The 25,370-nt window shown below is 42.3% G+C and overlaps 1 protein-coding gene across 1 annotated transcript; it reads right to left on the bottom strand.

Annotated features, from left to right (window-relative positions):
• Window positions 1-4,237: 4,237 nt before the first annotated feature.
• LOC149459883 (alcohol dehydrogenase class-3) lies at window positions 4,238-25,370 on the bottom strand. The gene is made up of 9 exons (XM_089680577.1): window positions 25,246-25,370; window positions 22,400-22,501; window positions 19,771-19,912; window positions 18,297-18,384; window positions 15,699-15,918; window positions 15,162-15,422; window positions 12,977-13,112; window positions 9,772-9,910; window positions 4,238-4,431 (listed from the first exon to the last, which is right to left on the bottom strand). The coding sequence occupies exons 1-9, from the start codon at window positions 25,261-25,263 to the stop codon at window positions 4,407-4,409; spliced, it is 1,131 nt and encodes a 376-aa protein (XP_089536703.1). The 5' UTR covers window positions 25,264-25,370; the 3' UTR covers window positions 4,238-4,406.

Below are 25,370 nucleotides of genomic sequence, written 5' to 3'. Positions count from 1 at the left end.
TTATTCTGGTGGCACACAGAGCCAAAAGTATGAAAAGTGTGCCTGTGTCCAAAAATATATGGACCTAACTGTACACGTGATTTGCATTTCTGGGTAGGGTGTGGTCGCGCTGCCCTACCCGTGCTGCTATTAGTCGCTGGGGATGTCAATCACTGGGTCCTGGCCGGCACTTAGTGATCCTCGGCAAAGCTGACAGGGGAGAGATGTGTGTAAACAAACACAGGTCTCTCTTCTGTCAGCATGGACATGCTGCATCGTATCTCTCTGCACAGCAGGGATACAAAGCAGCATGTCTCCCAAGTAAAATACCACACAATGTAAAACACACAGCACACAGTTAACCCTTTGATTGTCCCAGATGTTTACCCCTTCCTGCCCAGTGTCATTTTTTTAAAACTGACCACTGTATTAGCGTAATTGGGGATGTCAGTGGCAGTTATTTCCAACCCAGTGTCAGAATGCCCGCCCCAGTCCCGTTATAAACCGCTGATCTCTGCCATTACTAGTATAAAAATAAAAACTCCATTATATATACTGCCATTTGTAGACCATTTTGGCCTAAATTTATGGAGAAATTAGATTTTTTAAAAAATTTTTTATGTGTTTTATAGCAAAAAGTTAAAAAAAATTTTTTGTTTTCAAAATTGCGCTTATTTTTTGTGCTAAAAACAAAAAAAGACCAACAGAGGTGATCAAATACCACCGAAAGAAAGCTTTATTTGTGGGGAAAAAAATGAAAAATTTAATTTATGTACAGTGATGCAATTGTCAGTTAAAGTAATGCAGCGCCATATCACAAAAAATGGCCTGGTTAGGAAAGGGGGTAAATCCTGTGGAGTGCAAGTGGTTAAGAAAGTGGAAGGTATTTGGCACAACACAGACCCTCCCTGGATCAGGATGTTGATCCAAACTGGATGAAAGAGCCAGGAGAAAACTGGTCAGAGGCGATATCAAAAGGCCTACAGCAACTATGTTGCAGGAATTTATGACAAGGAGTGGACATTGTGTGCATATGACAAAAATATCAAAAGTCTCCACAAATGTGGCTTGAATGGGAGGGTTGCAAGAAAAAAGCCACTCCTCAAGAAAGGCCACATGCAGTCATAACCAAGCTTTATCAAAATGCACATTGTAGATTCTGAAGCCACATGGAAAAAGGAGTTATGGTAAGATGAGATAAAATTGAATGATTTGGCATCAACACTAAACGATATTTCTGTCGGGAATCCAACACAGCTCACCATCCAAATAACACCATTCCTACAGTAAAGCACTGAGATGGTAATATTCTGTTATGGGGATGTTTCTCTGCAGCAGGGACTGGAGCAGACAAGTCAGGATAGAAAGAAAAATGGATGGGGAAAAATAACATCAAATTCTTAAAGAAAATTTGCTGCCTCTGCCAGAAAGTTATCAATGAGAAGGTTTACCTTCCAACATAACAATGACCCAAAGCACACAGCAAAAATGACCACGTAGTGGTTGAAGGAGAAGAAGGTGACTTGCATGGCCTAGTCAAAGCCAAGACCTAAACCAACTCAGTGATTCTGCGTACACAGCTGTATAAAACAAAAGCAGTGTTTGTCTTCATTTCAGGCTGCTCTCTACCCCCTACTTTTAAGAGCTGAGAGATCCTGAGTAAAATCTGCACTTTAAATGGATGTAGGGGAAGGATGGCTATAGATAAACCGGTATAACTTATGTAGGCGAAATAGTTTCATTTTTGTGTTTCACCCAAGGCCAGTCACTAAACTGGGTATATGTATGAGTTTACAACCACTTTAAGCAATGCAGTTCATGACGAAGCACAAGCGAGGATTATTGTTTGGAGCGGTGTTCTGAAATCCAGGTGTGTTATACAATTATGTGAATTTGGCCTTAATTTGATGTGTGGGCTTGCTGACCAATAGGGACACTCAAGAAGTTGAAGAGGAGTGCTCATCTTTACAGGAAAAGTTGAAACTTGTATAGGATATCCACTGCCTGCAGCTCTGGATCTCCTGCTAGCTTTGACATTTGGTTTTCCCTTGGTTTGTATGATTACTTCAGTAGTAGACCAATATAGGTGCAGCCTGTATACAGTGGGGACAAATATTTGATCCCCTGCAGATTTTGTAAGTTTGCCCACTTACAAAGAAATGTAGGCTCTATACTTTTTATCATAGGTGTATTTTAAATGAGAGAGAATATTAACCAAAATTCCAGAAAAAAAACACAATAAAAATTTTATAAATTGAGTTGCAGTTCAGTGAGTAAAATAAATATTTGATCCCTAAGCAAAACATAACTTGGTGGAGAGACCCTTGCCGGCAAGCACAGAGGCAAGATATTTCTTGTAATTGGTTTGCACACATTTCAAGAGGGATTTTGGTCCACTCTACAGATCCTCTCTAAATCCTTAAGGTTCCTTGGTTATCGCTAGGCAACTTGAAGTTTCGGTTCCCTCTTCTTTCTATAAGACTAAGGTCTGGAGACTGGCTAGGCCACTCCATGATCTTAATGTGCTTCTTCTTGATCCACTCCTTTGTTCCCTTGGTGGCATGTTTTAGGTCATTGTCATGCTGGAAGACCCATCTTCAGTGTCCTGGCTGAAGGAAGAAGGTTGCCATCCAAGATTTTACAATACATGGCCCTGTCCATTGGCCCCTCAATGCGGCAAAGTTGGCCTGTACCTTTAGCAGAGAAACAGCCCCAAAGTTTCCACCTCCATGCTTAACTGTAGGGATGGTGTTCCTAGGGTCATAGTCAGCAATTTTCTTCCTCCAAACACGGCGAGTGGTGTTAATGCCAAAGAGCTCAGGGTGAGATTAGCAAGCTTCACCACCAAGAAGTGCCAATCAAAATTTGAGCATTAAAAAAAAAAATAAAAACCATGGAAACTACTGTAGGTACGTGCAGTAGAGATGTACCGGTACCCTTTTTTGATCAGCGAGTACGAATACCGTTACTTTCGGTCAAGTACTCGCTGATACAGAGTACTGATACTTTGCTATGCGATTTGCATCTATACAAAATGTATGGATGCAAATTGCACCGAAAAAAAATAGCATGCGATTTGAACAGGAATGTAGTTGCATACCTGTCCAATCGCATGCAGTTTCCCCACTGCTTCTGTGTGAACCCAGGTTTGTCATTCATTTGTCACTCCCTGCAACGATCCAGTTTCACAGGTCTGGGGATTTGAAATCCCAGCGGCTTTCTCACCTCTCCTGCAGGGATGACAGTACGGACTAGACTGTTTCTGATTGGTCAACACTGACTTTTTTTTTTTAGTTTTTATCTACTGAATTTGTAAAAACATGCTTAGGAGCTTTGAGAGCATTTTTACTTAATTATGGAGTATTGTTAGCAATTTTCTTAAACCCATCTAACCAAACAGTGTAATCTTGGTTAGCTCAAATGTTTGTGCTTGGTATGGTGGAAACCTTTTATAAAAGGCAATACAGATATATACAGTATGCAGGTCGTTTGTGTGTATTCTTAATGCTTGAGAATTTTGGATATTGGGTACTCAAAAAGTACACATTTTCTGTACTAATGACACAAAGATGTTCAACAAAGTATATAATGAACTCAATTAAAAATGATAAGCCCCAAGACTAAATGGCTTTATTGGAAGTTTGTGTTTTTGTTTGGGAATGCAAGAGCGACTTTTGGGCCTGTGTTGACAATATCAGTCAGAGCCGCTTCTGATCATTCAGAATTCATGGACTTGTGCCTCTGACCCCTTAGTAGGTTTTGTATTGCCATGAACTTCTATGGGGGATGCAAAACTCATTTAAAGCAAACAAAAGCTCCAAAATATGAAACATTGTCTATGAAATTTTTTTTACCAAAAGAACTGCCTATGCAGGTAAGAAGAGTCTGCAGATAAAAAAATTTACATAATTCATGAAGCCATGGAATACTTCCAGGACATTGCCAAGTGAGGCCTAATCATTTACTGCTGCTCACCCCCACATCACAGGAGTGAGCTTTTTCTCTGACTCAGACCCCCTCACATGTTCTGTCTCCCCCCTGATGTAGTAGCTCTGAGGAAAAAAAAAAAAAAAAAAAAAAAAAGGAGCCAATGAAAGAAAATGTAGATCATATGTACGACCTGACTAAATTTACACACACTGTCCCATATGGTATTTGAATATTCACATTTACCTTTGTATATGTTTATTAATAGCTTGTTATGCAGGCTTATAGCATGCTAACAGTAATGTCTTAAAACACACAAATATTAAATCAATGCAGAGAAGAAAGATGTTTAATAAAAATCTTAACCGCCTTACAAAATTAGTTCTCAGAAGAAAAAACTAGATTTGCTATGAAGGCCCTAAAACACATTTGTTCAAAATAGTAAGATTCCATCTTCTAGCCGATCCTCAAGTCTGAATCACTGGTTTAGAATGATTTCTTCAATAATTCAAAACGCTACGAATGCTGCAGAACAAAAAAAAAAAAAAATTAATACTTCAGCTTTTATCCACATTGAGTAAGTGAAGACTGTTAAAAAGTAATACGTTTAAAGGTGGTTCTGGTTTTAATTGACCACAGCAAACACACATCAAAAAATTAAAGGAACACTTTTTAATCAGAGACGTCAATACAACTCTTGGGATATTGATCTGGTCAGTTAAGGAACAGAGGGAGTTGTTAATTTCATTAACACCACAGCAGCTGAAACTGATTAACTACAGGCGCACTAGATGGGCAACAAACCCCAAAACAGGAATGGTTTTACAGGTGGAGGTCACTGACATTTTTTTCCCTACTCATCTTTTCTGACAGCTCTTCACAAGTTTTGCTTTTTGGCTAGGGTCAGTGTCACTACTGGTAGCATGAGGCGATGCCTGGACCCTACAGAGGTTGCACAGGCAGACCAACTCCTCCAGGATGGCACATCAATACATGCCATTGCCAGAAGGTTGGATGTATCTCCCAGCACAGTCTCAAGAGCATGGAGGAGATTCCAGAAGACAGGCAGTTACTCTAGGAGAGCTGGACAGGGCCTTAGAAGGTCCTTAACCCATCAGCATTTTCTGCTCCTTTGTCCAGGAGCACTGCCAGAGCCCTACAAAATGGCCTCCAGCAGGCCACTGGTGTGAATGTCTCTGACCAAACAATCAGAAAAAGGCTTCATGGAGGGTGGCCTGAGGGCCCTAAGTCCTCTAGTGGGCCCTGTGCTCACTGCCCAGAATCATAGAGCTCAATTGGCATTTGCCACTGAACATCAGAATTGACAGGTCCGCCACTGGCGCCCTGTGCTTTTCACAGATGAGAGCAGGTTCACCCTGAGCACATGTGACAGACGTGAGAGGGTCCGGAGAAGCCATGGAGAACGTTATGCTGCCTGTAACATGGTTCAGCATGACCGTTTTGGTGGTGGGTCAGTGATGGTCTGGGGAGGCATATCCATGGAGGGACGCACAGACCTCTACAGGCTAGATCAGGGGTCTGCAACCTTTAAGACATAAAGAGCCACTTGGACCCGTTTCCGAGAGGGAAAAAAAAGACTGGGAGCCGCAAAACCATTGCAACATTTAAAACAAATCCGACACTGCATATATTGCAAAAAGCGCTCTGGTCATGAAGGGGGTTTAAGGGCCCAGTAAGCAAAGGGTTAATCAGGGCCACAGTGTATCGTCATAATCACAATCATAGCCTTAGGTCAGTGGTGGGCAACCTTTTTTTTCAACTGAGCCAAATCTCGCCAAAACCACGATTGAAATTTACTTTGAGAGCCACATTTTTAAAACTGAAAATACATCCCCCATATAGTAATTCATCCCCCATATAGTAATTCATCCCCCATATTAAGTCCCCAAGTCCCCCCTGTGTCAATTCACTTACCTTTGCTCCGCGCGTTCCTCTCGCCGTGTTCCCGCGCCGTTCCGGTGTAGCATGAAAATCTGTCTCCTATGAGGATCTGTCCCCCTCGACGTATCTGCGCATGTGCCAGTTTCAGGCATTAGCAGCCGATCGGCGATCTCCGGCACATGCGCAGGTACGTCGAGGGGGACAGATCCTCATAGGAGACAGATTTTCATGCTACACCGGTCTTCAGAGCGGACTGTGAGAGGAGCCTAGCGGGAGCCTAGCTCCGCGGGCCGGATTAAAAGGTCCGCCGGGCCGTAGTTTGCCCACTGCTGTGCTATTGCCTGTCACCTGGTGGGCAGTGTGCTCCGGAGCCGCAGCCAAGGTGAAAGAGCCACATGCGGCTCTGGAGCCGCTGGTTGCCGACACCCGGGCTAAATGATGGCACCCTGACTGCCAATAGGTATCAGGATGAAATCCTTGGACCTACTGTCAGACCCTACGCTGGTGCAGTGGGTTCTGGGTTCCTCCTGGTGCACGACAATGACAGTCTCATGGGGAGCGAGTATGCAGGCAGTTCCTGGAGGATGAAGGAATTGATACCACTGAATGGACCCCATGCTCGCCTGACCTAAATCCAGTAGAACACCTCTGGGATATCATGTTTCGGTCCATGTGACACCACAAGGTTGCACCTCAGACTGCCAAGAAGCTCAGGGATGTTCTGGTCCAGATCTGGGAGAAAATACTCTAGGACACCATCCGTCGTCTCATTATGAGCATGCCCCAATGTCAGGCATGCATACAAGCACGTGGGGGCCATACAAACTACTGAGTACCATTTTGAGTTGCAATGAAATTTCAGCAAAATGGACTAGACTGCTGCAAAATTTTTTCACTTTGATTTTTGGGGTGTCTTTGATGGAAATGATCAACCTACAGAGGACTGAATTCAAATGATAGGGCATCCTTATGTTCCCAACACATTACCCAGTCCATATCAGTATAGATATTCAGCATGATATTTTTTCCCCCATTGAGATCTGATGTGTTTTCAAAGTGTTCCTTTCATTTTAGGGCCATTATTCACTCTTAAAACTTTTAACCTGATGAAGAAGGTTCACCCTTAAAACTTGTCAGTGGTAATGCATGCTAGAGACAGCGGCCAGATCAACCACAGGCATTTCTTGTGTGCAGTAAAGGTTGAGTGGGCTTCTTCCTGAAAGTCATTTTATGTGATACATTTCTATAAAAAGGACATTTGTGAATACCCCAATTTTACTACATTTTTAGTAAAGGTTATATGAAGGGGTCAAACGATGCTTGTGTGCCGTTTGTTCTATAGCTTTTACAGCTTTTCCAAAAAAAATTGGAACTACCGCCAATTTATTCTTCAGGGTCTCTTTCAGAAAACATGCAGTGAAGGAAATAAGTATTTGATCCCCTGCTGATTTTGAATGTTTGCCCACTCTCAGAGAAATGATCAGTCTAAAAATCAAATGGTAGGTGAATTAAAACACAGAGACAGAATAGCAGCAAAATTTCAAAAGAAATGCATATCTAACAAATTATGCACGGATTTGCATGTTCATGAGGGAAATAAGTATTTGATCCCCTATCATTCAGCAGGATTTCTGGCTACCAGGTGTCTTTCATACAGGTAACAAGCTGAGATTACAAGCAGTCTCTTTAAAGGGAGTGCTGCTAATCTCATTTTGTTACCTGTATAAAAGACACCTGTGCACAGGAGCAATCAAACAATCAGATTTCAAACTCTCCACCATGGTAAAGACCAAAGAGCTGTCTAAGGATGTCAGGGACAAGACTGTAGACCTACACAAGGCTAGACTGGGCTACCAAACTATTGCCAAGCAGCTTGGTGAGAAGGTGACAACAGTTGGTGCAATCATTCGCAAATGGAAAAAAAAAAACAAAAAAAAAAAAAAAACAACAACTGTCAGTCTCCCCAAGTCTGGTGCACCATGCAAGATCTCACCTCGTGGAAGGTCTGATTGTAAGAACAGTGATGCATCATACCAGAACTACACGTGAGGATCTTTTCAATGATCTCCAGGCAGCTGGGACCACAGTCACCAAGAAAACAATTGGTAAAAGTTTGCCACTGAACATCTGTATGATTGAAAGTTGAAAGTGTTGTGGTCAGATGAGACAAAATCGAGCTCTTTGGCATCGACTCATCTCGCCATGTTTGGAGATAGAGGAATGCTGCCTATGACCCCAAGAACACCATCCCAACTGTGAAACTTGGTGGCGGAAACATTCTGCTTTGGGGGTGTTTTTCTGCTAAGGGGACAGGAAAACTGCACCGCATCAAAAAGGGATGATGGACGGGGCAATGTACCATCAAATCTTGGGTGAGAACCTTCTTCCTTCAGCCAGGACATTAAAAATGGGTCGAGGATGGGTGTTCCAGCATGACAATGACCCAAAACACAAGGCCAAGGCAACAAAGGAGTGGCTCAAGCAGAAGCACATTAAGGTCCTGAGCTGGCCTAGCCAGTTAAAAATCTATGGAGGGAGCTAAAAGTTTGAGTTGCCAAACGTCAGCCACCAAACCTTAATGACTTGGAGAGGATCTGCCAAGAGGAGTGGGCCAAAATCCCTCCTGAGATATGTGCAAAGCTGGTGGTCAACTACAGGAATCGTCTGACCTCTGTGATTGCCAACAAGAGATTTGCCACCAAGTACTAAGTCATGTTTTGTGAAGAGGATCAAATACTTATTTCCCTCATGAACATGCAAATCAGTGCATAATTTGTTAGACATACATTTCTTTTGAATATTTTGTTGCTATTCTGTCTCTCAGTGTTACAATACACCTACCATTCGATTTTTAGACTGATCATTTCTTTTTGAGTGGGCAAACTTCCAAAATCAGCAGGGGATCAAATACGAGGTTTTACCTAATCTTCAGGCCTAAAATGTGCAATTTAACGTGTGTATATAATACAAAAATGCTCTGGTAGCAAAAGGGTTGATCCACAAGGTCCCTGCAAAAGAAAACAGTGTAAATTTACCAGATGGCAGATTATTTCTCATACATCTTCTCCATTCCAGCACTAAAGCCTCAGAATTCAGCAAGTTTGGGAGGGTTATCTGTGTCTCCTGACACACACTGTTTCCTTTAATTGCATATTAAATATGCACTTAAAAAAAGTTTGTCCTGGCCTTAACCAAATTTACCTTCAAACCTCCTTCCCCACCTCTAGAGCAGGTTTTCCTTCTACCTTGTTCCTGTATTCAAAAACAGCTTTCATTACTACCTGTGCCATCAGACTCGTAATAATAAAGACTGTTTAAAAGAAAAATCTACAACCTAATCTGCAACAATCACCTTTAATTAGGACTGTTGCGTGCAGAGCTTTTGTGTCACAAGATATACTCAATCTTCCACATTGGCGGCCAGCATCATTTATCCTGGAAGAATGAGACGGCATTGTGACTGCAAAGTGCCCTGTCTATGCATGCAAAGTGCATGTCACCTAACTGGGTGTCACCTTGGGACCCTTCTTTCACAGTCCTGTTTAAGTCAGAAGGTTACTGCCAATCTCTGCATCACCACTCAGAACCACTCAGGCCATATCACATGACCGGCCTAAAATTATGTAAAAAAGGCAAGTACAGAAAAAAACAAAAACAAAAATAGGGGCAACTGGGAAGCAGGGGATGAAGTGGTTTTAAATTTACAGAGGCCAATGTGCACATTTATGCCCTGAGAAAACATCTCTGGGACTATTACTATCTTGGGGGAAACAAAGTTCAATCAGCTTAGGCAAATCGATCTAGATAATGGTTTGCTTCCAGACTGGATTGCTGGGCTTGTATGCAGCTGTCGAAACATGCCCTAAGACATAATATTCTCCTGATCTATGACTGGCCAAGAGATCTTATTTCTACAGGAGCATCAATTGATGTCAGTATTTGACATGACTGAAATCAACCAACCTCTTTCCGACGTGCATCAGTTCAAAGGCATCATTAATAGCAGTGAAAGGCAAATTGTGTGTTACAAATTCATCAACTTTAATCTTTTTGGCCATGTATTCAGAGACCAGCTTGGGAACACTGTCTACACTCTTCCAACCTGGAAAAAAAAAAAAAAAAAGTTATTCTGACAGATATTGCTACTGTGATAAAAACAAATAAAGAGTCTACTATGCAATATTGTTACAAAAAAAATAAAAATAAATAATATATCATAACCGCTTCAAAACTCCAGAAGTGTTGGTGAAAGGGTTAAGAACCCATTTTTTCTGGGGCATATGATGTCAATTTTGTCTACAGGAGTTTTTTCTCCCGTACCCAAAAGTGGGAATCAAATTTCACATATATTAGCAGTTACTAAAAAAGCCCCCCCCCCCCCTTTTTTTTTTTTTTTTAAACTCCCCCATTGATGTTGCCATCAGGGGAGGACTGACCATTGGAACACTCGGGCACTGCCCGAGGGCCCAGGGTCAGTAGGGGGCCCCATGAGATGCCCCTGGTACGTTTCATTGGTTTTTCATAGGCTTTTTTGGGTGTGGGCAAGGACACGGGGGCCCCATGATACCCTATTGCCCGGGGGCCCCATGAGTTGTCAGTCCGCCCCTGGTTGCCATTATTGCCTTGTGTGGTACATATGTAAACATGAACTAGAGAGGAACTAATCTTTGGAAGACCTAAAAAGGAAGACAGTTTGCAAAGGACTAGTCACCAATATTGCCCATGGTCTCATTGCAGCTGATCTTGTTCCATTAAGCTATGCCTTTTTCTGCACTGCATTTCTGTGTGGAGGTAGAGGCAAGGTTTTAGTAGAGGCAGGGTTTTTCCTCAAACCAAAGCTCAACAAGGAGAGCAATGGCAAACAGCAAAGCTTGACGATACCTTACTGCTGCCCCGAGGTCCCACGTTAACACTAGTTTTGCATTTCACGGCTTTGGTATCTTTGCCTGAGGGCCTGGATTCCCACTCCTTTGCTAAGCCTTTTTCAGATTGTTCCCCAGTTATGGGCTGATGCAGGTGGTTTGGCATGAGGTCAAACAGCTGCAGGGTACACTAGTTTCACTACACTATGGAACCCTATATACCCTTATCTGGCCAAGATTCAGTGAGACCCCAAATGGTAAGCCTATGGCATTACACGTTATCCATGAATACACTACTATAATTTTCGGTTCTGAAGGCCAAATTTGGTCTTCCTCAAAAGATGCACTTTTACGATTTACAATTACAGCATGCAGTGGCAGCACAATGCTTTCCAACTGATTTTTGTTTTTCCCCCACTCCAGCGTTTTATATAATGCAACAGGTTAATACCAGTAAGGGTTTCATCTCTAACTGCTACTCTCTTTGGACATACCTAGACGATTATGCTTGTAAAGCAGGAGTGCAATGGGAGCTTGATGTGGAAGAATTGACAGGAGATCATTTGGAGGAAGCCATGGAGGCATTTTGCCTTCGCTCATTAACCACTTGACTACTGGGCACTTTTACCCCTTTCCTGCGCTGGCTAAATTTTCAGCTTTCAGAGCTGTCCCACTTTGAATGACAATTGCACGGTCAAGCAACACTGTACCCACTGAACCGTTAGCAATGGCTAACAGGCCAAACAGGAACAGTTCTTTTAATAGAACAAGAGGTATAACAGAGAGCCCTTACAGAGCCACCAGTATGATTTTCTGACCTAAGCCAACATCCTGCAAGGCCTGAACATTCACTTGGAAAATGTATGAGCAGAAGAGCAAGTGATCACCTTACAGACCTGAGAAACCAAGGCTTCATCAATTGTTTTTGCCATTTACCAAATGTCCAATGAGCTGGAGGTGGAACATAACCCAATAGTCTAAGAATTGACTGTCTTGTGTCATGTGATGTACGTTTAAGATAGTAACATATTAAGTTGCCTAAGACTAGCAGTCAAAGGCAAAGCACCCTAATCTTACACTGCAGATCAACAGCTGTGATGCTTTAGGCAACGGGGTGCTTAGGCACACTTACATGACAGGAAATACAGTGCTATATTTCAGGGAGAATTCCAGGAAAAAAAAAAAAAAAAAAAAGTAGACTTTTCAGGGTGTTGCTGAGGCACAAACATAATTTCAAAATATCCCCTATAACAAAGCCAATCTAAACTTTTGAGCTCTGTTCTACTTTATTGTAAACAACTTCTGAATCTATTCCAGTAATGACAAACAAGCACTGTTTAAAGAAGGAACTTCACTCGGATTACAATTTTATATATATATATATATATATATATATATATATATATATATATATATATATATATATATATATATATATATATATATATATATAATAAAATATATGTACAGGGACATCTTCCCCACTGCCAATTCTTCTTAGGGCTGTGGATCCCCTGAGCTGCCATCTTGGCTTTTGGAGCCAGCTGGGACTTTCTGATGATTAATGGCTGGCTCCCCAGCAAGACTGGTCTTACAGCCTCCTAGGATGTGTGAAGTTATTCCAGGAGACTGCAGTTTAAGGTAATGCCATCCTTGCCTAGGCAAGGATTAGGGAAGTGGGAGTGGGTACCTCCCACAGAAAGGCACACACACCCTGCAATTTTGTTGGGAGGCAGGGGGAGGAAAAAGATGAGTGGTACTTTCAATTTTAAGTGAAGGTCTGCTTTAAAGTCACTGATTTGCTATGAACACTTTTTATTGTTATGGGATACAAGGTTTATAAAGCTATAGTTTAGCTTAAACTCTTTGATGTAAAACAATGTTTTTCTGCAGTTTAAAAATCGAATGTATTCCAAAGATACCTACAGGGAAAATAAAATAGAAGATCTGTAAAGCCCTGTACACGCAAGCTGAATTTTTTTAATCAGCCGTTACAATAGAAACTGACCGATTTTTGGCCTGTGTGTACAGCTGCTTATCTGACAGAAGCTGATCTCAGGACCGGCTTCAGCCGAACCAGCATGCAGGCAAACCAGCAACCGGTCGGTATCTGCTCAGCGCTGTCAGAACAAAATAGCACAGTGGGGGATCGCTGTACTGACATTGCATAGTTAGTAAAGTGACCTCCTCGTTTTTTTTTTCATTCAGCACCTGGGTTGAAAAAACAAAAAAACTGTAATGTGTGTACCAGGCTTTAATTTCATAAAATTAAAAACCACATTGGATATGTAGTTTGTCGGCCTCACCCCCAAAAGCAGTTCCTTTCCATGTACGTCCAGTGACCAGCTGGAATGGGCGTGTTGCAATTTCCTGGCCCGATGCTGCCACACCCGCAATGACACTTACACCCCAGCCTTTATGGCAGGCCTCCAAGGCAGCACGCTTGGGAAAAAAAAAAAAAAGTTTTTAATAAAAGATAGTGGAAAATTGCTGCATGTTAAATGTAACATACTGGTTTTGAAACAAAGGTTTGTAATTACATAAAATAATCTTAACATGAGAACTTTGGTCCATTAATTATGTGCTTCCAAGCGGTCAGTAAACTTGACAATAAAGCAGTATTAAACCCCCCCCCAAAAAAAAAAAAGTTATATATTGCAGCCTTCAAATCCTTAAATGTGATGCCTGCTTTTTCTTTTTTAGGGTTTTTGCCTGTGGTTTTTACCCAACGATCTGGCTAGTAACACATTCGGTCGTAGGGCATGTCTGAAGTGGAAGAGCAATAAACACACCCTTTGACAACAGCATTGTCAGTCTGGGGAGAGGGTAGTGTTAGATGCGCTAACAAATTTAGATGGACTTGACCAAAAAAAATTACAGTAAAACCAAGCCCTGCAGTCCTTTAGGCCTCGTTCTCACCATAAATGCACAAAATCTGATAGAAACTGTAGCGCAGATTCCATTTGCAGAGACATCAGTTTTCATGCGCACCACAATGAGTTTTATAGACGTTGCAGATTGCTGCACGCGTTCTTGAAGGGCACAATGGAATAGACATCTCTGCACCATGGTGTGAATGAGCCTCTATAGCCAAGGAAGCAGCCATCTTTGCCTATGTTTGATCTGCGGTTGCCATGGTGCTGCACATGATCAATTATGACACCAGCCATTTGATGGCTTGATGGTTTGGTTGAAGGCACAAGCACTTGTGAAAATTATGCGTAGCATGCCTTGACTAACTGTTTTGACAATAAGTTAAGTGGAACTAAACACCCCAGTATAATCACCTCCATGTTCCAGTGATACAGCGGTTACATTCCTCGCTGGTTGCGGTCATCTTCTCCCCAGTGTCAGTTTTTCAGTGTCTTGATTGGACAGAAGGGGATGATGTCATCCTGCGCATGTGCCCAGAATTCAATTAATGCACATGTACTGCGGAAGCCCAGCTCAGTTTACATTCAGTAGAATACTTACTGCAAGCTGGCAGGAAAGTTTGTATTGCAGAAGAGACTTAGCATGTAAATTCTGCAATTAAAAAAACTGCCTGCTCGCAGGTTTATTTCCACTTTAAATCAATGTGTTTAGTTAGGCAACTTTTTTTACTTTGTAATAAATTTACATGAATTAATAAAAGTTGGACCATTGGAAGCACCTCTGTCAGTGGTAAATGTTTTGTTTCAACCCTCTTATTTATAGACCAAAAAGTGGCAGTTAAAGAAAAGTTGAAAAATAACAGAAAACAAGAGGGGAAAACGCCTGTCAAGAAAACTAATGCAGCCACCGCATCCAGGAATTGTTAAGCTGCAATGTACTACATTTTTGTTTTTGTGCTTAATACTGCTTTACATACATTTTCCTTACTGCAGCTTGCGCTTTTTGTGCATAAACACACACTATGGGCAATACTGTACCATTTCTAATGGGTTACATCCACTCTGTACAGCCAGAAGATCATAAAGGGTTGAATATTAAATGATTCCTTCAAGCAGAGATGGTTAGAGATAATACACCATTTTGCTAACAAAACAGTGGCATAAAATCAGTGGTGATCCATGGCAAAATAGGAGTCAAGTATGAAAAAATTCTGGATACCTTAAAGAACTAGTCTCCAGAATTCAGAAGCAGGCATAGCTCTTTATTGCAGAAAAGACATGCAATGTCTTTCTGAAACAAAATAAACCTACCCGCCCGCTCGTAGTCTTCTTTATAATGCATCCTGAGCTGCACAGGCAAAGATCAGTTTACATTCTGGCACTGATCTGGTTTGCTGGGATGACTGCACTCTTGCACATGTGCAGGAGTGAAGTCAACCTGCACTGGCCAATGAAGATGGCACCATCCCATCACCTGGAAGACACTGGCACCAGCAAAGGACATAGAACCATTGAAGGAGAGGAAAGTAATGTGGACTTCAGTGGACAATCTGTGCAGAATGCTATTAATCCTCTTGCAGAATATAATTAAGAATACTTAAGTAAAAAAAACAATTACCATAACCCCCACATTTCCGATGCATTCAAAGGAATAGTCCACTCCTCCTTCAGTGAGTTCTACCAAAACCTCCTGGATGGGTTTACTGTAATCTGTAGGGCTGATGCATTCAGTGGCTCCAAACTCCGTGGCCTTGGAAAACTTCTCCTTGATAAGGTCAATCCCAATAATGCGCTTGGCACCAGCTACTTTGCATCCCATGATCACTGCAAGACCAACAGCTCCTAGGCCAAACACAGCACATGTAGAACCTGGCTCAACCTAATAAAAAAAGGCATTAAAAGTTTGTTTTTTTCCAGAACAAAGCAGAAACACAACAAACACATTGATAACACATACAATTATTGCATTTAGCGGAGGACATTATTCCAAAATGATAAAAAAATGGTACAGATTCACAAAAAAACTTTTGGGAGCATATTTTCAGTGCAACACTTCACAACTTTCATTGCAAAAAAATGCAGTAAGGCCACTGATAATTTTACACACCAAAATAAACTCAAAAGGTTCTTGGCAGTACTGCATAAATCTGCTTACCTTGGCAGTGTTCACAGCTGCTCCATATCCGGTTGAAACACCACAGCCCAGCAGACAGACTTTGTCCAAAGGAGCAGTGTTCTCGATTTTAGCCACAGAGATATCAGCAACCACCGTGTATTCAGAAAAGGTGCTGGTGCCCATGAAGTGGAAAATCTGCTTCCCCTTGCAGGTAAATCGGCTGGTACCATCAGGCATTAGTCCCTGACCTTGGGTAACCCTGTCACAGAAATAGCAATGGAGTTCTACTTTGGACACATAAGCCTGAATATATAGACTAGATACATAATAAATTAAAGTATCATTCTGTAAAACCCTTTTTCAGTTTTTGATAAAGTGGGGATTGGTTAAAGCCTCTGTCAAGATTTCTGTTAACTTCTTATGGTATCCTCTAACTTTCTATTGCTTGACACAGGCAGTAAAGGGAAATTACACAGGAAGGAAAGGAAAAGAAAAAAAAAATAAATAAATATCTTTGGCAGCAGGGGATGTACTCCCCATGTACTACTCTATCCAAAACTAAAAAAAAATTCAGTAAAATGAACTTTAAAAGAATTATTTCCCAACATAGCTGCACGATGAGAGGTTTTTAACCTCTTGGCGCCTCCCGGCCCTTTAAGGGTTTCAGAAACCAGGAGGCGGGGTGGGGTTTTAGGGTCATGTGACCGCCGTGATTCGCCATCACATGATCGGGAAAGGTCCCGATCGAAACCTTTCTGTGAGTACCAGACGTGTGTGCTGGGAGTGCGCAGGGCGAGCGCTCTCAGCACATGTTTTTTTTTTTTTTTAAATTGCACACAAATGTGCGGCCACTCGGGAGTCTAGGCCCAGACGCCGGGAGGTCGCACATTTGTGCGCGGCCTGTGAAGAAGTTAAGGAACATGGAGGATATTCCAAGGAAAGATGGGCACCCTGCAACATGGCAATGTTGTGCACAAGAAATCACTCAGATTGCTACACACTTGTCTTCAGACCAAATGAAGTACATAATTCTATAGAACAAATTCCATAGAAACTTAAAAAAAAAAAATAATAATAATGTAGCGTGACCATTATGTTCAGCCAATGGCCAGAACAGAATATTGGAGCCCCAGCATAGACAAATAATTTAGCTGCTCTAAACAGGATTCCTGTCACAAGCTACTGCAGTGGTATTGGAGAGAACATGGCTGTGCCGTCAAGGTGACCTGCTAACCCACAAACTTTGGTGCAGTAATCAATATACTGGTGACCCCTACATTCCAAGTTTCCACTTGCAAAGCCTCTTTCTGCACAGTACCATTGCACTCATTTTCAGATGCAGTCATTTAATTAAAAGTAAAAAACAGAGGAGGATAAGGGAACACCTTTGAAGCATGCTGTGGCTTGAGTATGCCAAAGGGGACAGACATCCTCACTGTTGGGGATCTCTTCAGCTGGGTGTTCGGGCAGGCCCATGTCCACAGTGGCAGAGTCGGACTCAGAATCCGACAAGGCCGATGAAGCAGAAGAGGGCGGGGGTCGCTTCTTGTTTGACTTATGCCCCAACGCTACCTACACCCAGGAAACAAGGTCCCTGAGGGGCCCGCAACCTCAAGGGGTGGGGGGGTGGGGTGGGGGAAGAGATCAGGTGTGGAAACATGGTCAGGAAACACGGTCCTGAGGCTCCATCTCTGGAAGGGGAAGGAAAGGCACTACTATAGAGACCCGCTAGCCTCAATATAAAAGACCAGCAGAGGGAAGATACCGCACCAGAATTCACCAGCAAGGCACGTACAGAGCTGCCAGCAGTCCCCTAACAAAGAAAGCATGCCAAGCTGCCACATGGAACACACATTCAGCACAGCAGGACGCCTGGGAACAGCTGTCCATGTGATCCACATGGGCATAGATAGCAAAAAATCTGCTGCGGGACTACAACAAAATGGCCACCAAAACCCCGCCCACTGCAGCCTAGGCTCCTATTGGGCAATGCAGACACAAAAAAAAAAAAAAAAAAGCCGCCTGACTGTATGACTAAGCCGCTAGAAGAGGAATTGCAGACCCTAAGAAAATGGCTGCCATAGCAGGGAGCAAGGTCACTACTCATGAACACTAGGCAGAAAAAAAAAAAAAAAAAAAAAAAAAAAAAATGGATGGTCTATGCAGAGAGGGGGGTTATATCAGCCAGAACTGGCCATAGGCCATGCCGAGCTTTTTTTCCTGCCTAGCTTCCTACTCCTGTAGGTGGTGATATAACCCTATGGTTGAGCCTGGAAGACACCGTGTCTGTCAATGAATGAATGAAAGAGAAATATGGGATTTTTGCTAGCGCATCATAGGGGAGTCAAGTGAATACAGCTTCCCCGACATTCACTTTGGTGAGTGAACAACCTCTATACCTTTAGTAAATCAACCCCAACATGTATTAACTACATATAAATAAAAAGGCCAGTGGGCAGTTGAATTAGGCTGGAAGGTCTTAATGTTAGACTGCTCACAACACAAGAAAGTAAGCATGACAACCCATGCCTGAAATACTAGTTTTGGGTGCACTGAACCTTTATTATGAATGAATTATAAAACATAATTAAACAATATCAAAGAGATAATATGATTAAATATAAAAGTATAAAATACCTGATTTTTTGACACAGGTTTGTCTTGGGATTCAAGCAAAATTTGCATTCCCCACATTGTGGAATATACAGAGGAAGAACAGTGTCTCCTGAAACACACATATGAACATGAAACCAGCTGATAAAAAGTGTTTTTTTTCAGTTTGTACGAGTCAGTTTTAGTGTCTGGCATCCTAGACACTTCCATTTATTATAATTATTCCAATGCTGAAATACTGTTAAAAGACGTAGGATTCCATTGTAAAAATGATAGACCTTACATTAGGGGCAATTTCAAATACAAAATTTTACTTGTGTGCAATTGCTCATAAACCATGTAATTTAGGGCCTACTTACAGCCATGCATTGTGGTAGCATGCTTGTCAACATACAAGAAGTTAAAAACATTGGTGTAATGCCATTCATACTGAACAGCACCCAAAACGCACCTCCACAATGCACCTGTGCAGGTTAGCACACTAGTATCACTGGTACATTTTTCCTGTCCTCTCTGGTTTGTTGGCAGTCAATTTAAAATGAATCAACTTCTTAAACAATTTCATTTGCATGAAAACAACACCCAAAAGTGAAAATGGACCTTTAACCGCTTCCCGAACGCCCTACAGCAGGACTAATGTTACAGGGCAGCGCAAAACCACATATATACATGATTTTGGATTACCCGCGCCACCACTGGCATAGCAAAGTAATACAAAGCAGCATGCTTACACAGCAAAGCACACAAAAGGTCACATAGTAAAACAGCTAACCCTTTGATTGCCCCAGATGTTAACCCCTTCCTGCTCAGTGTCATTAGTACAGTGTCAGTGCTTTTTATTAGCACTGATCACTGTACTGTCGTCACTGGGGATGTCAGTGGCAGTTAGTTCCCACCCAGTGTCAGAATGTCCGCCGCAGTCCCGCTATAAATCACTGATCGCTGCCATTAGGAGTATAAAAAAAATAATAATTTGCAGACGCTATAACTTTCACGTAAAACAATTAAATTACATGTATTGGGATTTTTTTTTAGCAAAGAAATGTAGCAGAATGCATTTTGGCCTAAATTTAATTTTTTGAATTTTTTTTACTGGATAGGTTTTATAGCAAAAAGTCAAATATTGTTTTCTTTTTTCAAAATTGTTGGTCTTTTCTTGTTTATAGCGCAAAAAAAACAAAACAAAACAAAAAACGCAGAGCAGATCCAATACCATCGAAAGAAAGCTCTATTTGTGGGAACAAAAAAGGGAAGAAGGACAAATTTAATTTGGGTGCAGCGTTGCATGACCACGCAATTGTCGGTTAAATTAATGCAGCGCCGTTTCACAAAAAATGGCATGGTCAAGAAGGAGGGTAAATCCTCTGGAAGGCAAGTGGTTAAAGTGGCTGCGACTCATAGGATTTTTGATGACTGAAACAATATATGTAAACCGTATGCAATTTTGTTAACGTAACACGGGCCAGTCAAGCAAAAAATGGCAAGCATAGGAACACACCTGGTTTAACCCTTGTAACGCCTTCTCCAACACTCTCTACAATGCCAGCTCCTTCATGTCCAAGTATTACAGGAAAGCATCCTTCTGGGTCAGCACCACTTAAAGTATAGGCATCAGTATGGCATACAGCGGTGGACACGATCTGCAAAGATTTATATATCATTGGACTCTTATGACAGAAAATGTACAATTATTAGGACTTTCTTCAGTACAACACACACACACAGCCAAGATTTCGAAATGCTTCAGTTCTGGGCGGCCACAGATTTCAAAAGGAAAACAAATAATTGCATTAGACTGCAGGCAGGGAAGCGTACGGTGATAAATATCGAGCTGCCAGATTATTTTTTTTTTTTTTTAAAGCTGGCCAGAGACAGATTGAAATTTGCCATGTATTGGTAGACTGGTTGCACCGAAGTCAATCGATTGATTTCAACTACCGTATTTTTCGCTCCATAAGACGCACCTGACCATAAGACGCACCTAGGTTTTAGAGGCAGAAAACAGGAAAAAAAAAATTCTGAACTAATGGACTGCAGACACAGTACAGGAGATGACCAGAGACTGCGGACAGCACAGGGATGACCAGAGACTGCGGACAGCACAGATGACTGCTGACCTTTGGGGAGGTGGGGAGTGGGTACCTGAATTTGACAGGTACCCGCTCTTACTTCTGCAGAGTTTGTTTGATCTTACCTGTTCCTCGATCCAGCCGCGCGCTGTCTTCCCGACTTCTGTAATGGCGCTCGGCATGACAGCCGGGTGCCCAGTGCGCATGAGCGAGAAGCACTTGCGCTTTGTGATTGGTCCGGCGGCTTCTGGGATCTGTCATGTGTCCCAGGTACCGCCTTACCATTCACAAAAAGCACCGCTTCTTGCGCATGCGCACTTGGCACCCAGCTGTCATGCCCAGTGCCCACACTACAGAAGCCGAAAAACAGCGCGCCGCTGGATAGAGGAACAGGTAAGATCAAAGAACAAAGTAAGAGCGGGTACCTGTCAAATTCAGGTATCCGCTCCCCACCTCCCCAAAGGTCAGGAGTCATCTCCATAAGGTCCCGCTGCAGAGCTTAGCGGCCGGCCCGGTATTCTGACACAGCCACGGTGGAAATACCGGACCGGCCGCTCCATAAGACGCACTGACATTTTCCCCCCTTTTTTGGGGGGAAAAAAAGTGCGTCTTATGGAGCGAAAAATACGGTAGTTTGTTGGGTTTTTTTTTTTTTGCACAATCACTACTGGCGGCTATAGCGGCCACCAGTCAAATTTGTATTCTAACGACAGGGAAACCCCTCATCATCAGAATACAATACCGCAGAGGGAGGCATTCTCCCATCAACACTAACATGTCCTTTAACCGCTTGCCCTGCACCCTATATCAAAGCCAGTGCTACAGGGCGGCAGGGGTGCGCAAAATCAAGTATATATACGTGATTTTACATTTACGGTTAGGGGGCGTGTGTAAGTCCTACCCGGGCCACCATTCGCGGCCTCGGCTGTCAATCAACGGGTCCCGTACGGTTATTAATCGCCGATAGCCGGTGATCTCCGTGTATCACAGATATATTTGTGAGAAAAAAAGGGCGTAAATTTCATTTGGGTGCAGCGTTGCATGACCAAGCAATTGTAAGTTAAAGTAACGCAGAGCGGTATCGCAAAAAATAGCCTGGTCAGGAAGGGGGGTAAATCCTCTGGAGGGCAAGTGGTTAAAAAATGCACCACCAACATGGCAAACATGGCATATGCGTTTTTGCCACAGATCTGTGTGAAAGTAGCCTAAATACCAATTGATCCTTCCAGTAGAACCATTTTTATATGGTAATTTTCCTGCAGTGAAATCACCATTATTGGCACCATTACTGATTCTGTAGCTACTTAGATGTTGAGAGCCCTATCTGAAAAAATTGTCATGCCTAGCTCTGGCCATTGAACTCTAGCCTGAAAAAAAAACAAAAAAACTGCTCCATGTGCAGAATGTTAGGGAAATTATTTACAATTCCTGTACGATTTCCTTAATATCCCAAGACTTGATGACCAATCCATAGAAGGAGACTCACCGTATACCTGACACATTCCGCCTACTTAAGAGATCCTTGGTGGATATATATATATATATATATATATATATATATATATATATATATATATATATATATATATATATATATATATATATGCGCATTACCTATGCGCTTCCGGTGACTGCGCAATTTTACCTTTGGTTCAAGTCACAAGCTTGCTAGAAATCTGCTGCTGAGAGGATTATCCATTCTATGCTATATGAACCTTTTTACCTATTTATTATTTCTCTTTTACTGGATGGACTTAGAATATATTTTATAACCTACGATTATTTATTAGCACTGCACTTTATATTTTTTTATTACAGAGCACTGTTCACCATGAAATTGAAGTAGGGGTTGGTGCTGGATGACTGCAGGTATGGAACGTATTGGAATAAATGAAATGCACATGGGAACTTTAGCACAATGAACCTGTTTTTTTACTCTTCATAAAGCTGCCAATAAAATATATTTTCACTATTATGGCAGCTATAAAGTCCAACAGAGGAGAGGTGAATGGTGGCCTTGCACACCATGTCCTGTAAAATGTACTCAGGAACACCTACTTTAATTCGCACTTCATGTGCGTTCGGTGGAGCCACTTCAACCTCTTCAATAGTCAGGGGTTTGCCTGCTTCCCAGGCTACAGCAGCCTTGCACTTGATGACCTCCAAGAAAAATGAGAAGACAAAATTGCAGATTTTAATTTAAGCAATACATTTACTTTTTTCTTAACTCTAAAGTAAAGAACTTTTTTTTTTTTTTTTAAATTAAAAACACCTTTACCTACCCTTCCCCTCCAGCAGGCTGGATATACAGGTTCCAATAACTATGTACCACCTTTTTAAAATTTATAAACAAACAATCAGATAGGAAAAATGTACAGTCAGGTCCATAAATATTGAGACATCGACACAATTCTAACATTTTTGGCTCTATACACCACCACAATAGATTTGAAATGAAACAAACAATATGTGCTTTAACTGCAGACTGTCAGCTTTAATTTGAGGGTATTTACATCCAAATCAGGTGAACGGTGTAGAAATTACAACAGTTTGCATATGTGCCTTCCACTTGTTAAGGGACCAAAAGTAATGGGACAGAATAATAATCAAACATTCACTTTTTAATACTTGGTTGCAAATCCTTTGCAGTCAATTACAGCCTGAAGTCTGGAATTCATAGACAGCACCAGACGCTGGGTTTCATCCCTGGTGATGCTCTGCCAGGCTTCTACTGCAACTGTCTTCAGTTCCTGCTTGTTCTTGGGGCATTTTCCCTTCAGCAAGTGAAATGCATGCTCAAATCGGATTCAGGTCAGGTGATTGACTTGGCCATTGCATAACATTCCACTTATTTCCCTTAAAAAACTCTTTGGTTGCTTTTGCAGTATGCTTTGGGTCATTGTCCATCTGCACTGTGAAGCGGCGTCCAATGAGTTCTGAAGCATTTGGCTGAATATGAGCAGATAATATTGCCTGAAACACTCCAGAATTCATCCTGCTGCTTTTGTCAGCAGTCACATCATCAATAAATACAAGAGAACCAGTTCCATTGGCAGCCATACATGCCCACGCCATGACACTACCACCACCATGCTTCACTGATGAGGTGGTATGCTTAGTATCATGTGCAGTTCCTTTCCTTCTCCATACTCTTCTCTTCTCTTCTCATCACTCTGGTACAAGTTGATTTTGGTCTCATCTGTCCATAGGATGTTGTTCCAGAACTGTGAAGGCTTTTTTAGATGTCGTTTGGCAAACTCTAATCTGGCCTTCCTGTTTTTGAGGCTCACCAATGGTTTACATCTTGTGGTGAACCCTCTGTATTCACTCTGGTGAAGTCTTCTCTTGATTGGTGACTGACACACATACACCTACCTCCTGGAGAGTGTTCTTGATCTGGCCAACTGTTGTGAAGGGTGTTTTCTTCACCAGGGAAAGAATTCTTTGCTCATCCACCACAGGTGTTTTCCATGGTCTTCCGGGTCTTTTGGTGTTGCTGAGCTCACCGGTGCGTTCCTTCTTTTTAAGAATGTTCCAGTTGTTTTGGCCACGCCTAATGTTTTTGCTATCTCTCTGATGGGTTTGTTTTGTTTTTTCAGCCTAATGATGGCTTGCTTCACTGATAGTGACAGCTCTTTGGATCTCATCTTGAGAGTTGACAGCAACAGATTCCAAATGTAAATAGCACACTTGAAATGAACTCTGGACCTTTTATCTGCTCATTGCAATTGGGATAATGAGGGAATAACACACACCTGGCCATGGAACAGCTGAGAAGCCAATTGTCCCATTACTTTTGGTCCCTTAACAAGTGGGAGGCACATATGCAAACTGTTGTAATTCCTACAGCGTTCACCTGATTTGGATGTAAATACCCTCAAATTAAAGCGGACAGTCTGCAGTTAAAGCAAATCACTACTAGACTTGTATCTAACCTTCTCGGCACTGTACGAGACTTGTAATCTTATTTTTTTTCAACTGAATTGTACACTGGATCTCTACACTCTGCATGTCGTGCTCCACCCTGTACACTGCATTCTCCAGGTTATCCCACTCTGCACAATGCATACTCCAGGCTGCTACACTCTGCATTAAGTCCTACAAACAACTACCCTACCCTTAAACCCATATAAAAACTCCGCCCACTCTCCCATACGTTGCACACCCGGGGGCTCCGCACACTGTGCCCTACGTTGCACACCCGGGGGCTCCGCACACTGTGCTGTACGTTGCACACTGTGCAGCTTTGCTGTATCTTACATACTCCAGGACACTATGCCCTGTACACACCATTGTGTAGGGGATATTTTCTAGAACTTATTAAAGAGTAAAATCCAATGTTATGGTGAGGTAGAAGGTTGGAAATGCTGGGGAGAGACACAAGTAGCTGGGTAGTATTGCCCCCTCCTGTATACAGGCACGTATAATGAAGTGTACAAGCACAGCTGGTGTTCTACACCTACTTCTTCCTATCCTCATTGGTAGCACATAGGAGTGGCATACCTCCAGACAGATCAGTACATGCTGGAGGAGTCCCATACAGAGGAGTGCACAGCATGCTGGCCTCTGCTCAGTCACTAATCAGGCTCACCATAGAGCACAGTATTATATTGTGATAGATGGTCTACCATGAGGACTCTGCTGTAATCATCTCCTCTCCATACACCAGTCTCAGCACACAATGACGGGATCATTATGGTCATTGGAGTAATGGCATCCATAACAATGCACAGTGCCCATTACCACCCCCCTTCTACAAGCACTGCTTGGGGCGCTTTCAGTTCTGAGAGGAAACAAGTTGAAGTTCTCAGAGAACCCAGACCGGCTCATCCACATACAATCCGCGAGCCTCAAACAGAAACACAGCTGTATGTATGCATGTGTACACACCGCCCTGCTCTCACCTGCCCAGCGGTGCTCATGTCTCAGGCTGTACTCCGACACTGTGCCAGGACTCTGCTAAGACTTCCCCTCCCACTCTAGCCCGCTATATGAGGCGTTATTCAGTACCCGTCTCCGTGTGATGTCG

The sequence above is a fragment of the Staurois parvus genome, unplaced genomic scaffold, assembly GCF_062004578.1.
Source record: "Staurois parvus isolate SC_StPar_1 unplaced genomic scaffold, SC_StPar_1.0 ptg000244l, whole genome shotgun sequence".
In the NCBI taxonomy this organism is placed as follows: domain Eukaryota; kingdom Metazoa; phylum Chordata; class Amphibia; order Anura; family Ranidae; genus Staurois; species Staurois parvus.
Note: the sequence above shows the minus strand (reverse complement) of the source record. Positions and strands in the feature narration are given on the sequence as shown.

Excerpts from the sequence above, each read along its gene's own strand:
- LOC149459883 (XM_089680577.1), bottom strand. Across the intron at positions 15,423-15,698 it reads CAGCTGTGAACACTGCCAAG|GTTGAGCCAGGTTCTACATG; the intron begins GTAAGCAGATTT and ends TTTTTTTATTAG. Across the intron at positions 4,432-9,771 it reads CTGATGCACGTCGGAAAGAG|CATTCGTAGCGTTTTGAATT; the intron begins GTTGGTTGATTT and ends TTTGTTCTGCAG.